The 17,064-nt window shown below is 60.6% G+C and overlaps 1 protein-coding gene across 1 annotated transcript in view; it reads left to right on the forward strand.

The window, feature by feature from the left end:
* Positions 1 to 11,701, forward strand: part of KIF1A (kinesin family member 1A) — a 51,144-nt gene extending 39,443 nt beyond the window's left edge. Inside the window, exons 38-48 of the mRNA XM_054722793.1 lie at positions 4,222 to 4,336; positions 5,166 to 5,299; positions 6,095 to 6,156; positions 6,538 to 6,683; positions 7,140 to 7,331; positions 7,805 to 7,882; positions 8,320 to 8,444; positions 9,356 to 9,508; positions 9,931 to 10,123; positions 10,871 to 10,989; positions 11,358 to 11,701. Of these exons, the coding sequence (XP_054578768.1) occupies positions 4,222 to 4,336; positions 5,166 to 5,299; positions 6,095 to 6,156; positions 6,538 to 6,683; positions 7,140 to 7,331; positions 7,805 to 7,882; positions 8,320 to 8,444; positions 9,356 to 9,508; positions 9,931 to 10,123; positions 10,871 to 10,989; positions 11,358 to 11,400 (1,360 nt within the window). The 3' untranslated portion in view covers positions 11,401 to 11,701. The remainder of the gene's footprint in view (positions 1 to 4,221; positions 4,337 to 5,165; positions 5,300 to 6,094; positions 6,157 to 6,537; positions 6,684 to 7,139; positions 7,332 to 7,804; positions 7,883 to 8,319; positions 8,445 to 9,355; positions 9,509 to 9,930; positions 10,124 to 10,870; positions 10,990 to 11,357) is intronic.
* The last annotated feature ends 5,363 nt before the right edge of the window (positions 11,702 to 17,064 follow it).

Below are 17,064 nucleotides of genomic sequence, written 5' to 3' on the forward strand. Positions count from 1 at the left end.
ATTAACATAAAATAATAGAACATTTTAATAAAAATTAGTATTTTTCTTGAACATTCACTTACCAAACACTGAATAACTGCAGAAATTAATAAGCGTAACACTAATAAACCTATTTTTCTCATTCTCCGAAAGCGAAATATTTCCTGTTGTGCACACCAAACAAGTCAGTACAAGACTAATGACGTGGCAATCGGCTACTAAAATATTCCCTGCTAGTATTAGTGGAGAGAAATGGTGCGCCTGCGCGTAAGGGAAATGAATGCAACACGATTATAGTAATCAGTCATTAGCGAACATTGTTGTTTGTTATTAATAACTAGAGGCCCAGTGCATGAATTCGTGCATGGGTGGGGGTCCCTCAGCCTGGCCTGCAATCGGGCCAATTGGGGCCATCTTGCCCAATCCCGATTGGGGCTGATTGGGGCTGGCCAGCTGGTGGGAGGGACCTAGAGAGATTGGCCAGCCACGAGATGTTGGCTGTGGGAGCGCACTGACCACAGGGGGCAGCTCCTACGTTGAGCATCTGCCCCCTGCTGGTCAGTGTGTGTCATAGTTACCGTCTGGTTGTCAGGTCACTTAGGCTTTTATATATATAGATTATGTACATGTAACAGGATATTGTAAAAATTAAGTGACGAAATTTTTATTAAAACGTTTCTTACATACATTATATTGGCTGGGCTGCAAAAATATTCGTTGTGGGCTGCATTGGCCCATGGGCCGCGAGTTTGACTTGCTTGCTCTAAGCATGTACTGTAAAGTGCAAACAGTACCCTGTGGCCTGGAGGAGGCGCGGCATCTGGGAAGGAGAGGGAGGTGGCTTTTCTTGTCAGTAGGGCCTCCTTCAGCCCCCCAACTTCATGAGCCTCAGCCCTGCACCAGAGCAGGGAGCCCATCCCCAATTCCAGGGCCTGCAAGAGGAGGCTCAGGGCACTGAGGGGAAAGGGGAGCCCCCAAGATCGGGCATGAGCCTCCCTCACAGGCAGGAGTCACTGTGCTGGATGGTGCAGGGACTTGCAGATGGTGGGAATGGTGGAGCGAGGGTCTCGTCCCGGACATTTGGGTAGAGTGGGGACCAAGGGTGGAACTGACGAGGCTGTGGCTGCCCAGCTGTGCCCTTGGCTGGCTGTGAGTGTGGACAAGTGGCAGAACCTTCTGGAACCTTATTTTCCTCCCCCCTCAGGATGGGGTTAACATGAGCCCCTGCCTGGATTAAATGACTTGATACATGAAAAGCCCTCAGCACTGGGACTTGTACATGTAACTGTACATCTAAGTTCTGTAATTCTCAGTAGTACAAGTTAGTATTTAATTAAAACTCCTCCTTAATTTAAAGTGGATAGCCTCTGAACAAAACACATGTTTTCTGTACAAATTGCTCCACTTTGCGCGAGGGGCTGCACTGAGATACCAGGTGTCTCTCACACGGGGCACAGGGCAGAGCCACCCAGGAAGAGCCGAGGAGGAGGGTTTTGTGACACTTGGTTCAAGGCCCTCCCCCCTTGTTCCTTCTTACCCAGGGCCCATGAGCCCGCCCCAAGCAGAAGGGTCCATGGGGCCCTTAAAGTGCTGGGGTGTTGGGGAAGAGCCCAGTGGCCCACAGTGACCCCCACCCCATCTCACCAGGTACAGGTGGCCCAGTCTGGTGCCCCAAACGCTGGCCAGTCTCCCTGGGAAGGGCCCAGGTGTGGATCTTGTTGAGACCCCGTGCCTCCAACCCTGTGCCTCATGAGAGGGGAGAGGGTCCCCACGGGTCTGAGATGGGGCCTGGGAGTCTGCATTTCTAACATGTTCCCACAGCGTGCTGATGCCGCAGGCCCGGGACCCCACGTCTGGGCCACATGTTTCTCCTGACAGCAATATCTGGGGGATTAGCTGAATGTCTCGGGCAGAGTGAGGGGTGCTGTGTGGAATGGGGCTCCCTCCTGGGTGACCTGGTGTCCAGAGGTCCTGAGAGGACCCTGTGCTGCCCATGAGTGAGGGTCCTGGCATGGCCTCCTCAGCCTCCCAGCCGCATCCTCTTGGCCTCTCTGGGTCTGTGTTCCTGCCGTGTGACTGAAGGGCAACTGTCTTTGGTTCCCACACTGTGCCCTGCAATCCTGGAGCATCCCTTGTGGCTGTCACTCTGCCACCTACCCCACCCTGCACACACCTGCCGCCGTTGCTGACTCTCACTTGGGGTCTGGGTGAGACCCCCACTGCAGAGGCCTCAGGAACTGGGGCTCAGGATGGGTTTCCAGAACCCTCCCTGCCTGGGCTCCAGGGTCTGGTACCCATGGTACATGGAGATGCCAATGGGGGGGGGTCTGCAGGAGGTGGCATGGGGCTGGGGCAGCATCATGGTTGTGCCAGATTGGACTCTGGTCCGGTCGGCCTCCTTGGCACCTGGGTGATGGGCAGTAAAAGGCCCAGGAGGGCCTCTCCCACCACCCACCCTACCTGTGAGACCCACCAGTCAGGTTTTGGAGACCTTCTAGGTCAGCAGTGTCCGATCAGGACAAAGCCACGATCTAGCCTGACTAAGGGCCTCTCACCAGGAGTGTCTCCGAGGGGCCTCGTGTCCGGTGGGCTTGCTTCCCACAGCCCCGGGCCCGGTTCCTGGGCGGGGTGGCAGGGGGGAGGGGCGCGCTAGTAATAATCTCAGTGATGTGAACGTGTGTCCCCCAGGCCCCAGGCAGTGCGCTCGGGTAACAGCTCCTGTAACCCACCAGGCATCCTGAGGCAGGGAGACAGGTCTGCCGACAGGACGAGGCCAGGTGGCTATGCCGTGGCATTTGGAGCTGGGCAGTCTGGGGACCGAAGGCATGGGCTTACAGAGCCTGGGTGTTTGGGGCCCCCCGGGATGGACGGCGTCCCTCTAGGTCTTAGTCGCAGCTCCAGGGATGCCCACTGGTCCTGCAGGGGACAGACCCAGGCTCTCCCTGCAGACACTGTGGGTGGTGCTTGGAGTGGTGTGTGGCCTGTGTTTGTTAGCTTGTGCCGAGCGGGCGACAGTGCTTGTTCTGACATATGAATCTCTTCTGTGTGTGTGTACGTGTGTCCTGCCTGCCTCGCCTTTAGCGTTTCCTTCGGAAATGACACTAGGTACAATCACTCTCTCTTCCGCACTCGCTTGGTCCTTCCTCTTCTGCTTTTCAATTTCCTTTCTCCTCTGATGTCTCCCTGCGCTCTCTGCCCCTCTGTCGCCCGCTGCCCTTACAGCCCTCCCCCTGGATCTTTGTCCTCAATGACCTATGTCCGACACGCCCGGCCCCCTCCCACCGCTTAGCCCCGCGCCCCTGGGCCGTGCCACAGAGAGAAGGGCAGCGGAGGTGCTGCCCATGCCCCTCGCGGCCTGGCTCCCCAGGCACCCTCCACACTCCTGGGCCTGTGCCACTGCCCGGCTTTGTGTTGACGTGTTCTCAGCTGTGTCTCTGTGAAGATGCTTGGATGGAAACCGGGCGAGGCAGGGGGCTGTGCAGCGCTGCCCAGGGCCCACGGGGTGGCCACAGTGGGGACCGAGGCACATTCCCCGCCTCCGATATGCAGGCAAGACTGTAGGAGCTCTGCCGTCCATGGCTTGAGCGGCCCCCTTCGGGAGGAGTTTGCCGGCCCCTGGCTCATGCTCGGCTCATTATCTTTCCGGGTTGGGGATGGGGGCAGAGGAGAGGCCCAGCCTGCTCTGCCTGAGTGGAGAGCCTGGCCGCAGTGGGCAGTGGAGCTGTCTGCAACTGGCCGCCCGGTTTCCACTCCCAGCATCCTCCCCGAGGGCCTTTCCTCTCCCAGGGGCGAGTCGGTAATGGAGGAGGTGGGCCCCGGCGGGTGTTGCAAACTGGGGCAGGTTCCTTAGGGTCCAAGGAGAGACCATGGCACCTCCTTACTCAGACCGAGGCTCCCGCCCTGTCCCCACCCTTGTGGTCTTTCCCCTTTTTCCTTTTCCTCACCCTCGCTGCTGTCAGTTTGAGAGCTGTGGGCCACCACATGCCACTCTTCGTCCACAGTGGAGGTGACAGCTGGGCCCACCCTGCTGGTGGCATCTGGAGCCCCCCTTCCCCCAGTCCTGAGTAAGGAGGGGGTCTGTCTTTCCTGGACGCTGCCCCCCCAGGCCTCCCGACCCGCGACCCCAGCGACACGCCCTGCGGGTCGCCCACATGTCTCTGTCTGTCTGTCTGTCTGCATGTCCCCACCCCAGCCCAGTGTGGCCTGCACGTCGTTATCTTACCTTCTCTCCGCTCCCGCCAGGACCTTTTACCAGTTCGAGGCTGCGTGGGACAGCTCCATGCACAACTCCCTCCTGCTGAACCGCGTCACCCCATACCGAGAGAAGATCTACATGACCGTCTCTGCTTACATTGAGGCAAGACTCCTAGGCCCAGGCATGCCCCCGAAACCACCTGTCCCCTGAGCCTGAGGTGCCTGCCCAGGGCAAGGAGGGCGAGCGCGCTCTGGACAAGCCCACACGACCCTGCCGTCTCCCCAAGTGCTCGTGGCCTCCATGCACCTCGAGCGGCAGTGCTGTCAGCCCACCGCGTCTTCACTGTGCGGGCTGTCGGTGTGGCCAGGCGGCACCGATGCCCCAGGCAGCTCAAACACAGAAGCCTCCTCCCCACCCCCAGGGCCAGACACACAGGAGCAGGCTGGGAGCCGGGGCGAATCTAGTGGGTACAGTAGCCAGGAATCTGGAAGTTTGGGGTCAGCATCTAAGGTGAGGGCATCGCCCCCCCCTCAGAGCCTACTCCTCCGTCTGTAATGGCTCTGCCCAGACAAGTCCCCCGTGCCCATCGGCTTTGTCAGAGTTACAGCTGAGCTTCAGGAATACAAAGAGCAGCTGCTTATGACACCACATCCGCCCCCGGGATGTCGTCCGTGGCGGGTTAGACGCACGCGTGGGTGCATTCTCACAGACATGTTGTGCGGCGTGTCGCGGATCGATGGTGAGGCAGCTGAGGCCCGAGACGGTGACCCTCGGGGCCTCTGCACAGGAGCTGGCCCTCGGCAGCCTGGGAGGCAGGGCCCGCTGCCTCTGCCGGGAGGTGCTCCAGCGAGGAGCAGGGACTCTCCTGCCTGCTCTGGGGCCACGCGGGGCCCGGCGAGGCCTGGGCTGCGGTCAGTGCCGTGGCTCTTGCCCCCAGGAAGTTAGAAGGGGGTGTCCCTGTGCCTGAGCCCCGGCTTCCCTGTCCCCGCAGATGGAGAACTGTGCCCAGCCGGCCGTCATCACCAAGGACTTCTGCATGGTCTTCTACTCCCGAGACGCCAAGCTGCCCGCCTCTCGCTCCATCCGAAACCTGTTTGGCAGCGGGAGCCTGCGGGCCTCGGAGAGGTGAGCTGCTGGAGTGGGCAGGGCACCCTGGCCACCCAGAGACCGGACTGCTTGGGGTGCTCGGGCACGGGCTGACGAGAGCCCAGCTTGTCCGCTTCTGGCTGGCCCCCTGCTCTCGGCCCTTCTCCTCACCCTGATGTTGGGGTTGTTGGAGGCCAGGGGGCATGAGTGGGACACCAATGGCATGTTAGGGAGCCACACTGCACCCCACCACCAGGTGACCTTCTTTCCCGGGGGCTACAGGGGTCTGGGCCATCAGGGCCCCTCGCCTGCACACGGGAGAGGCTGGATAAATGTGGGGGGGGCAGGCTGAGAGAGGACTCGGGATGGAGGCTGGCAGTACCTGAGGGTCAGACTCTAGGACCAGATGTGCCTCTCACACTCCCACCGCTCCTTGCACTCTGGGGGGACAGTGTCAAGGCAGTGAAGTTCCCCACATGCTCCGTCCCGTGGACCCCCCATGTCCAGGCCACTCTGGGCACAGCTGGGAGGAGGGAGTGTGGGGGTCAGGACTCAGTGGCCTTGGGCTGGCCACGACCAGGCATCTGAGAGGTTCACAAGAGGGTCGGTGGGTGCCCTTGGCAGAATCAGCAGTCCCAGGGAAAAGGGGGTCTGAGATGGGGCCTCTCCGTGTAGGGCTGCAGTGTGGGGCCTGGCACCCAGCTCCCCCCCACCTTTGAGGCCACCTGCATGGGCAGGGCAGGGCAGGTGCCCAATGTGCATTTGATGGTGATGAGAGTTGGTCCCGGGCATCCCCGTGCTTAGTGACAGCATGTCCCCCTCTGCTCCTAACAGCAACCGTGTGACCGGTGTATATGACCTCAGCCTGTGCCACGTGGCCGATGCGGGCAGCCCAGGTAGGTGTCTGTCCTGCTCTCTGTGGCAGGTGGGGTGGGGGTGGCACTTAGTTGCGAGTCACCTGGGGTTCTCTCGGTCACTCCAGGTGACGTCAGCGAAGCTGCCATTTGGGGGGTTCCTTCCCTGTGAGAAGCACGGGCCTCTCCAAGGTTGTTCTGAGGGGCTGGGGGACGGTGAGGGGAGAGGCAGCAATGGGAAGGCAGGCCGAAGGGAGGACATCCCGAGCTCTCACCCCCATGGGACGCGATGCTGTATGACTTTCCTTGGGCGAGCCCAGGTGGCTCTGAGGGTGGACCAAGGGTTAGGGGAGGGGGAGCTGCCTCAGGGGCCTGTCCCTGCACCCACGGCAGGGACCTGGTTAGACAGGTGCTCCTTTTCAGGGATGCAGCGGCGGCGCCGTCGGGTGCTGGACACGTCTGTGGCCTACGTGCGTGGTGAGGAGAACCTGGCGGGCTGGAGGCCCCGCAGTGACAGCCTGATCCTGGACCACCAGTGGGAGCTGGAGAAGCTGAGCCTGCTGCAGGAGGTGAGTCTGGGGGGGGGGGTCCCCAGGCCACCCCAGGACAGAGCGAGCCAGGGCACTCACACTGCTATCACGGACCTAATTGCAGAGGGCTGTCGGCTTGCAGACAGAGACCAGAAATCAGGGTGGGCAAGGCCCTCTGTCACTAAGTCCGGGAGCCAGTGTCCAGCAGCTGGGGACAGCATGCAGCAGAGGCCCATGCCCACCCTCTGGGCCCGCAGGATGCTGTGTTGGAGTTCGAGTGTCCATCTGCTCAGGGCTGGCACGGGCTGGGCGGGAGGCCAGGATGGAAGGAGGGCAGCGTGTTGGCCGCGGGGGCTGGTTCCCGTCAGCAGCATGGCCTCAGGTCGCTTTGCTCTCCCAGGATCTGACCTGGGGCCCTGGTGCTCAGTGGGCTGCCCGCCCTTCCCTCGCCCTCGAGTGCAGCAGGTGAGGTCACGCTCTTGCTCTCGTGTGCAGGTTGAGAAGACCAGGCACTACCTGCTGCTGCGGGAGAAGCTGGAGACCACCCAGCGGCCCGTCCCCGAGACGCTGTCCCCAGCCTCCAGCGAGGACTCTGAGTCCCGCAGCTTGTCCAGCGCCTCCTCTCCTGATGGCCGACCGTCGCCCCTGGAAACTCCCAACGAGAGGCAGCGGGAGCTGGCCGTCAAGGTAGGGCAGTTGGGCGGGTGGGCAGCACGGCCATGACCCAGCCCCTGCAGGGCTCCAGTGACGTGGCCTTGACCATGCTGGCTCTGTCAGGGCCCGGAGCTGGGAGAACGAGGGGTCTATAGAGACCCCTTGCCCACAGCACCCACCGCACCTACACTGGATTTTGGGAGCCTTTTACAGCCTCCTCCCTGAGGAGTGGCTTGTCCTCTCTTGAATACCTACATCGATGGGGAGCTGACCACCCGAATCCCAGCCCATTTTGCGGCTGGGGCCCGCCGAGCAGGCCTTCGCCCAGGCCCAGGCCCACCGTGGGAGGCTTCCCCGGCTTGCCCCATCTTCTTAGAGGCCTGAAGGTGCTCCCACCTTGACCTGCAGTCCGGGCACCTGGGCAGGTCTCTGTGTTGTTGGGGGCGGAGCCCTCGGCCGAGCCTGGTCCCAGGAGACTCCTGACTGGGTGTTTGCTGTTCCTGCAGTGTTTGCGCCTCCTCACGCACACGTTCAACAGAGAGTACACACACAGCCACGTCTGCATCAGCGCTAGCGAGAGCAAGGTGGGCACCGCGTCAGGCCCGGAGCCCCACCCTGGCTCATGGCCTTCCACGCCAGTGTCCCCATGGCACTCCAGCCTTCCTGGGTCCTCACTCCCTGCCCCGCAGCCTGCCTTGCTTGCCTCTGGCCTCTTCGCTGGCCTCTCCCTCTGCCCGGAGGGCCTCTCCCCATGGTCCTCAGGGTGCACGTCCTAAAGTCTGGCTCAGCCACACCTTCCCCAGCACCATCCAGTGTGGTCCTCGATGCTCTTTGAAGCCCTACAGCCATGAGTCCCTCGTGGGGCTGGGAGAGATTGGGGGGTACCTGCAGTGAGGGTGGGGGTGCCCTAAATGAGTTCAAATACCAGCAAAGGTGCAGGAATTGGCCACTGCCTCGGTGTCCCCACCACGAGACTGCCCCCTCCCTATGTCCCCTGTAAAAGAAGCTCTCTCCTCCACAGCTCTCTGAGATGTCCGTCACACTGCTGCAGGACACGTCCCTGTCCCCTCTGGGGGTGGCCACGCTCACTCCCTCCTCTACCTGCCCCTCTCTGGTCGAAGGGCGCTATGGAGCAGCCGACCTGAGGTGAGTGAGCCTTCAGGCTCCTGAGCAGCCTCCAGCTCTGCAAGACTACCGGTAACGATGGCCGTGACGCGGGCACAGAGTGCAGAGAAGGGGGCGCGGGTGGCCCAGTCACACGGGGCAGCCGGACATCCAGGGCGGGCCTGGTGGCATGGGGTCTGCAGGCATTGCCCCCAGAGTCTGCCCTGTGCCCACCCCGCAGCCTCATGTGAGCGTGATATCCTAACCTTCTTTCTGAGACCATGTTCTGCTGACACATACATTTAAAACCAGCCCCGAATAAAAGCAGGAACAGGTCAAAATAGCACAAAACAAGAAATCCTTTCCATGGGGCAGCACTCATAAAATGCTCGGTGAGAAAAACCTGAGCCCTCTACTGCAGGCAAGGCCACGCGGCAGTGGAGCCGTGCTGGGAAGAGACCCTCCCCACACACTGCTGACACCGCTTATGTCTGATCATCCAATTTTAAATCCCATGGCATTTCCTAAATTTCTTCTTAAAAAGAAAAAAAAAATGGCATTGAACCCTCTGGCTGTCTTCCCGAGACAGGCCTCCTGGGCACCAGGTCCAGTCATAGGGCCTGGCATGGGCCATGGGCCAGACGGTCCCTGAGAGACTTGTGTCTCTTTCAACTCGATTTGGAGGATGACGAGTGGCTACAGCCCCCTTTATGGGGTGAAGGGGGAGGGGCAGAGAGCACCACGGGAGAGAGGTGAGGAGCCCCTCACAGCTGACCCCTTCCCACGGGGTCCAGCACAATCCTGGAATCAGGCGGGTGGGCCAGACCGTGGGTGTGGCGGTCAGACAGCCAGAGGTGCCCACAGCGGCTCTGAGAGCATGAGACCCTATCAGGAGCCTGGGGAGGGTGGTTCTGGGCGCAGTGAAGGGCAGCAGCGTCCCTCCTCTCCCCCAGGAGCCTGCAGCCCAACTCCCGGCCGGCCAGCCCGGAGCCCGAGAGTGTGCCGGAGGCTGATTCCAAGAAGATCCTCTCCCCTGCTCGGGCCACGGACTCGGACAAGGAGCCCCAGCGCCTGCTGGTTCCCGACATCCAGGAGGTCCGGGTCAGGTGCGCAGGTCACCAGCCAGCCTTGCCCCCTGACCTAGGGCTGGGGGAGGTCAGAGCAGGGCCCTGGCGGTAATGTGTCTGCAAATGACCAGTGTGGCCACCAGGCAAATGTCCTGAGCACAGCACTGCTGATGGGTGTGGTCGTGGGTCACAGCGTGACAGGCCGGGGCAGCTGCAGCCTTCCTACGCTTTTCCATCTTACAGCGGGGGGCGCAGCTCAGAGAGGGGTGGTGGTTCTGGTCTCTGGCCTCCCAGGTTGGGGTCTTGCCAGGTCCCCAGTGCCTCTGCCCTGGCTGCTCCTCTCAGAGGCCCGCTGGCGGCACGGCTGGGGACCTGGCTCGTGGTGGACAGTGGACCTCCGAGCTGGGGCCTCCCGCTGGCTGCCAGGAGGGCGTGGACGAGCAGACATTCCTGTCCCGCAGCCCCATCGTCTCCAAGAAGGGCTACCTGCACTTCCTGGAGCCGCACACGGCCGGCTGGGCCAAACGCTACGTGGTGGTGCGGCGGCCCTATGCCTACATGTACAACAACGACAAGGACACTGTGGAGAGGTTTGTGCTCAACCTCTCCACCGCCCAGGTGGAGTACAGCGAGGACCAGCAGGCCATGCTCAAGGTGCGGCCACAGAAACGGGATGGGCGGGCCCTGGGCTGGCAGGACACAGTGCGTCCGGGCAGGGAAGGAGAGGGCAGGAGCCGGGGCGGCCTTTCCTGTCCCAGGGTCTCTACCACCCGTGGGGCTCATAGTCCTGGTGGCAGCCAGTGGTGATGGTGGGACAAGCATTAACCTTCTCCCATTCGAGGGCCAACAACCCCGTCCCCTCCTGAGGATGCCCATGGTGGGTTGGGCCGAGCCACACAGGCCAGCCGTGCTGTGGGCCCAGGAGTCCAACCCCCTCCCCCCCAGCTTGACCCTGCTCCTCTGAGCAAGCGCAGCTGTGGACGTGGGTGCTGGGAGCCCTGGCTCCGTCCCTCAGCCACTACAGTGGCACTAGTGATTTTTGATTCCCTGGGTAGGGATGAGAACTCAAACCACAATGCCAAGGGCGCAGGCTTGAGAAGAAGGGAGGCCAGGATTACGGGGCCCAGTGGACATATCTGGACCACAGCTGTGCTAGGGTCCCAGGGGAAGGAGCCTTGGCCCATGAGGTGGGGACACAGAGCAGTGGCAAGGGGCCCTGGGGCATGAGAATAGATAGGTATCCTGCAGAACCTTCCGGGCCAGGCCGTGCACACTGCAGAGAGTTCACATGGCCCTACCAGTACCCCCCGCTCCCGTGGGTCTCCCCTCTTGCTCCCTCCTCCCTGGCTGAGTGCTGACCCCAGGGAGGGGCGGTGCCTCTCACAGCGCGGTGCTTTGCAGACGCCCCACACTTTCGCCGTGTGCACGGAGCACCGCGGCATCCTGCTGCAGGCCAGTAGCGACAAGGACATGCACGACTGGCTGTACGCATTCAACCCGCTCCTGGCCGGGACCATACGGTAGGGCCACCTCAGACCTGGATGGGTGTTTCCACCTCCACTGGGACGGGGGAGGGTGCAGGCCTGGGACATCCTCAGGGATGCTGATGTTCATGTTTGTCATTGCTGCTCACGGAGTGGATAAACTCCCCAAACTTTCAAGCTTCACCTGCCACCAAGGTGTACTTTTATGTAGGGAAATACCTCTGCATAGGGAATAGCCACGGCGGCCCCCCCCCCGGCCCCCCCCCCCCCCCCCCCGCTCCGTGACTTCATAGGAGTCACAGTGACATGTCTCTCGGGTGATAAGGGAACCAGAGGGGTCTGGGGTCAGTGAGCTGCAGGCTCCGTCCTCCCTGAGCTCTGCTTCTCTCCCAACCCTCCCACAGGTCCAAGCTTTCCAGAAGGAGGTCTGCCCAGATGCGGGTCTGAGTGGAAGACACCCCCCTCCAGACAGCCAGCAGGCCCGGCCTGCCCCCCTCACCATCCGTCTGTCTTTGCCACCCAGCCCTTCCCACTAGACAGCCAACAAGTCCCCTCGTCCCAGGGGCGCTGTGCTGGGCCAGCGAGCCCGCCTCTGGCCGGGACCTGCACCACATGACCGTCATGCTCCCAGTGGAGGCCGTGTTTGTCATCATTCCTTCCCTGAGACTGTGCCCGGGGGGAAGAGCTGGGAGATGCTGGAGAGACCAGAGGGCACCAGTCAGGGGCGTCGGTGACGTTCTAATATTTTTTTAAGCATAGACAGACTTATAATTAATATACAGTAGTTAGCGACATGAAAACAGTCCACTCAGAAGTTAACTATAAGACTGTATTCTATTTATAAGTATTTATTTCTAACGACCTTTAGGATTCAGATGGACCCTGTTCCCGCTTGTTCCCTCACCAACCTCCCAAGCCTCTTAGGGACAGACAGGGTGGGGTAGCTGCCTCGGAAGACCACAGTGAGGTTGCTACCACTGGGGCACCTGACTGAGGCCTCTCCCCAGCTCCCCATGGGGCAGGCCCTCGTCCTGGGGTGTGTGCCTGCATCAGGGGGACCTGATGCCTGAAGTCCCAGCAGCACAGAAGGTGGTGTGTGTCGCTTCTAGCAGGAGGTACAGCCCACATCTCACCTGCACAGCAGCCACCTGAGATGTGACTCCCAGCAGTGGCAGTGCAGCTCCCGGGAGGGTGTGGGAGATGAGGGAGGTGTGGGGCTGCAGGGGCTATGCTGGCGGGGCCGGGGAGGAGGGACAGGAGCCCACACTCATGTCATGTGTCCAGGCAGGTAGGGCGAGGCTGGCTGGGGTCAGAGGTTGTCCAGGCAGCGAGGGGCTTGATGTACAGCCCCTCCAATTGCTGTGAGAAATGGGGTGAGCTCAAGGCTGCTCCTGGGAAGAAAGTCTGAGATTTCCCCTCTTTGCCCCAAGAGAAGAGAGTTCCCGTGAGTGCCAGTGAGAAGATGCCATGGGCTCCTCCCCCTTCTGCATCAGATGTGCCGCCATTGTCTTATTCTGGCCCCTCTGCAGACCCCGTGCCCAAGGGTTGGCCAGGACAGGACAGGAGTCAGCGCAGGCCAAGAGTCTGGCCGAGGGTCCTGTCCAGGCCCTAAACCCAGCAAAGAAACCACAGGGCCTGGGGGTCTCCTGGGACCTGTTCCCACACCCGAGGCTCATTGGGCCTCTTTTTAGCTCAAGAAAAAAACTACAAAACTGTCCCCACCAGAGCGGGCTTCACTCGGCCCCAGGTTCATGCCCAGCCTTGCTGGTCCACAGCTTTCTCTGGCACCTCCCTCCATCCTTCCCAGCCCCTGCTGGGCACCGCTCACTGACACCAACTTCCACTTGGCTTGGAGGACTCCAGCTCACCCTGAAGACAGTGGTTCTGAGACCCACTCTGTCCCCACGTGGTGCTGACATGACACATGGACATTCCCACGGTTCTGGGCACTGAGGCCAGAAGTGCCCCCAGCTCCTTCCTCTAGGGATGTGTGGTGTGGGCTCCCGTCCGAGGGGCAAGGTTCCAGTGAGGTTTTCCTTTTGGAAAGTTGTTCAGGCCCCTTACGCTTGGCCTCAGATGAGGGATGCAGGAGGGCGGACCCTGTGGCAGCCATGTGTGCCCGCCAGCCTGCACGAGCCCAGCTGGTGGCTGGCAGCCCTTCTGTGCCCGGACAGCGCTCCTGAGGGGAAGCCGTCAGTGAGCATCAGGGCCCAGACCACGTCTGGGCGCACAGGGCTCAGCAGCTTCCCTCCAGGTCCCAGGTGAGGGTCCCATCCTGCACTGAACTCTACGTGATCCAGAAGCAGGGACAGTGCTCACCTCCACAGGTGTTCCCGGAGGGGGTGGGCTGAGACACACAGGAGAGGAGCCAGTCTGGGACAAACACTGGCTTTTATGACAGCCTGTGGCAGGGAGAAGCAGGGAGGGGTGAGTTCTAAGACAGGTTTCCCAGGGCCCAGCCACGGCCCACTCAGGTCAGCCAGCCTGAGGGCCTGGCCTCAAGGGGGTCTGAGGCCTTTGCAAGAGGGCACAGGTGTCTGAGGCCAGCCAACCTGCAGAGCACCTGTTTCCTCGGCAGGGCTGAGGGAAGGGGCCCACAAGAGGGTTTCCGGAAATCACCCCAAGTTCAGGAGCCTCCACGGCCATGGAGGCTTCCAGGGACCATTTCGTTCTGGCCGGGGCCATCTGGGAAGCGGTGAGGAGCCAGGGGGGGACCTGGTGTCCCTTCTCGGCCTGCTGTAGCGGGAGGTCGTAGGTCCAAGTCCCGACACCCAGAGTCACCGGAGAGGAAACCCATGCAGAGTCAGGAAGCCTGGTCTCTGTGCCCGCCCTGCCCGAACCTCCATGTGTCATGTTAGCTGAGACAAGTCGTTTAACAAACTGAGACTTCGTTTCCACATCTGTGACAAGCAAGGCTCATCTGGGGGCCCCCGAGGGTCTTCACCCTTCGGGGTGCAGAGAGCAGAGTCAGGTCTGGTGTGGCTTCTGTCCCCGCTGAGTGGGGAGGAGACAGAGACCCGGAAAGCCAACTCTCTGATGGTTTTTGTTTGAATGCTTGACGCTGCTCAGGCTGCAGCCTCGTTTTGTTTGAAAAACAGCCCTTCTTGTCTGGATCCGGCTCTCTGTCCCTCCAGCGGAGTGTGAGTTCCTTCCAGGGTGGGTTGACATGCTCAAGAGTTGCAAGGACTCCCTGTTCTGAATAACCGCTCGTAAGATGACAATGTTTCATTCCCACCCCACACACATGCACACGTGTGCGCACACACACACATACACCCAGGCGGCTGTGTGAGGCGGTCCCACCTCAGGCGGGTGTGGCGAAGTGCTCGGGGAGGGGTGAGCAGGTTGCCACGCTGGTCCTCCGAACAGCAGGCTGTGGCTCCTTCCTGGGCCTGTGCTTCCTGTAGCTGCCTGTCCCGGGGCTCCCTGTGGCTTGTACATACGTGGTGGTGTGGCACACCCGCCCCTGCACCGTAACTGCCATCCTGCCGAAATGACTCCGTCCCCGACGTCCCGCACCCGAGTGTTAGCTCTAGGCTCCTGTACTGTGTGCACCTACGCTCTGTCCAGTTACGAAATAAACGTGTTCCTCACGCAGCACCAGCGCGCGGGCCTCTGCTGTGCGTCATTTGCACATCGGGTCACGGGTGGGGGATCTCAGACTTTTCACAGAGGTTGAGAAGTTAGGCCAAAATAGGTCTTGGACATAAGTGTGAAACACAAAGCGGTAACACTTCTAGACATACCAAAATGCATCACTGAGAAAACGACCGGGAACTGGGAGAAGGTATTTGTAAAACTAGGTTAGGACAAAGGATTTGTATCCAGAATATATAAGAACACATGAGGCATCGTTAGAACTCAGTAATAGAAAGGCATACACTTAATAAAAAATGAGCAAAAAGTATTTGACCAATAAGCTCACAGCAAGGTGCTTAGCATCCTCCGTCATCAGGAAAATCTGATCGAAACCATAAATAAAGGGAAGTGAACTCTGGGTAGGGTAGACAATGTGTGTGAATCTTCACACCAACTTCCTTCACAGCCCACACGTCTCACCCACGGCTCTTGTGTCACATACCACGGCTGTCACCCATAGGCAACGCTGTGGCAGCTTTATTCGTATCAGGCAAAAAAACAAAGAAAAAAATACCTAAGTGTTCACATCAGAGAAATTGGACACACCAGCTGTGGTCCTTACATGGGATTCCATTCAGCAATAACAAGGTCAGTGCCCCTCACAGACCCGGGCTCCGGTGACGGGTCCCTGTCCACGAGAAACTCGAGCCTGTGGGAACATGAGCCAGAAGAGTGGACGAGTGGCACCAGGAAGGAAGGCGAGAGGCCCGAGGACGGTGGGAATCTTCCCTTCCTGGGTGACGGCGTGGCTACTGGGTTCAGGCGTTTGTCATAGGGTGGAAGTTTCCGCTGAAGGCTGATGAGCTTCCCTTTAAGTTTTATCTAAAAATCAGAAAGTACCTAAAAATAAAAAATGAGTCGACATCGATCAGCAATGTGAATCACTGGTCCCGGTATGGAGGTCGGCGTGCTCACAGTGGACTGTGACCGTGCCTTCTGTGTGTTCTGCGTGGACACGTGGAGACGGAGGGCCAGGTCCCACCTGGTGGGGGCAGGAGTTACAGGTACAGACGAAGGCCAGTGGGTGCTGACGATGGAATGGGAGGCCCAGCATGGACTCACTCTCCACATGGTCCCTGAGGGAACCCTGGCTTGCCTGTGTCCAGTCTCTAGGTCTCTGTGGCTTCAGAATGTCCCCCCACTCCTGAGAGGCCTGGGCCTCGAACGAGGAAAGGACAGGGGCAGCTCCCACCCCCCAGGCTGGAGTCTGCCCGGGTCTGTCTGCCATCCAGGGTGAGGTCCGGTGAGCAAGGGGGATGGTGGGTGGGTTTCCTACAGGGCTGCCCAGGGTGGAATGCTTGTGGGTGTTAACTTCACCCTCTCAGTAAAAGTCCTGGACCTCAAAACTGGGGACAGCCAGGAAGACAGCCAGCTCCTTGTCCTCCATGCTGTGGGTTCCCCTTCCCGGGTCTCAGTCTCCCTTCTGTGCAGGGAGAGTCTGGCAGGCACAGGCGTTGGATTAGAAAAATAAAAACGAGGAATGGAAGGGAGGGGGAGTGGGCAGGACACAGAAGCCCTCTGTTCCCCAGGAAACAGGTTCTGGTGGGATGAACACAAGGGGGCGCTGTGTGCACCCTGCCCATGGAAGGCGCTGCCACAGCTCCAGGGAGCCAGCTCCAGAGCCGGGGCAGCATGCGGGCCCCAGGGCCTGCTGGGGTGCGGCCAGGTGACGTCATGCTCAGCTGGACTCCCACAAAGGAAATGCAAACCAATTTTGATGGCAGTGTCCCTGACTCCTGGGTCCCTCTGGACTGGAGAGACATGGCCCAGACATGGGTCCGTTTGGCACATAGTGGGTGTGGAGAGGCGTTCACAGGTAATCCCTACGTGCCAAGGGCCCGTGGTCTGAACGCAGCTCCTGAACTCCCCAGCCGGCCATTTTGCTTTCTTAGAAAAGCATTTATGTGTCCGCACTGCCATGCAGAACACTCACCGCATATAGTGAGGGGACCTTTCTGCTGGCTCAGAGCAGCCCTCGTGGAGCCCCCATGACTTCCTTGTGGGGTGACCTGGCCCCACAGATGGCTGCCTTCATGCAGGGAACTGGTGGCGTGTGACCCAGAGGGCAGGCAGAGCCAGGAACCCGCCCAAGCGGGGGACTCAGCCGAGGCACAGGGAGCTGCCAGGCGTGGAGCTGGGAGCCTGGGTGTGGCATGGTGCTCGATGGAGGCTTTGAAGAGCTGTGGCCAGGCTGCAGCCCTGGGCTGGCCGAGTGGGTGAGTGTCCTGGTGTGTCTCACGCCCTGGGGAAGACGCCTGGCTGAGGGCCGGTCCGCTGTGGGCGTTCCTGGCTCTGCTCCTGGGTCTGCAGCAGGTGGGATGGAGGTGAGGGTGCAGGTGTGGCGTTCCCAGGAGTGCCAGCCCAGATGGACGCTTCCACGGCTCCCCCGCCCTTGGGTCCTGGGGTGGGTCAGCCCCGACACGTCAGCTCAGGTCCCCTGCTCAGTCTGGCTCCATAGAGCCCCCGGGGCCG

This window comes from Eptesicus fuscus, chromosome 11 (assembly GCF_027574615.1).
Source record: "Eptesicus fuscus isolate TK198812 chromosome 11, DD_ASM_mEF_20220401, whole genome shotgun sequence".
NCBI classification, from domain to species: Eukaryota; Metazoa; Chordata; class Mammalia; order Chiroptera; family Vespertilionidae; genus Eptesicus; species Eptesicus fuscus.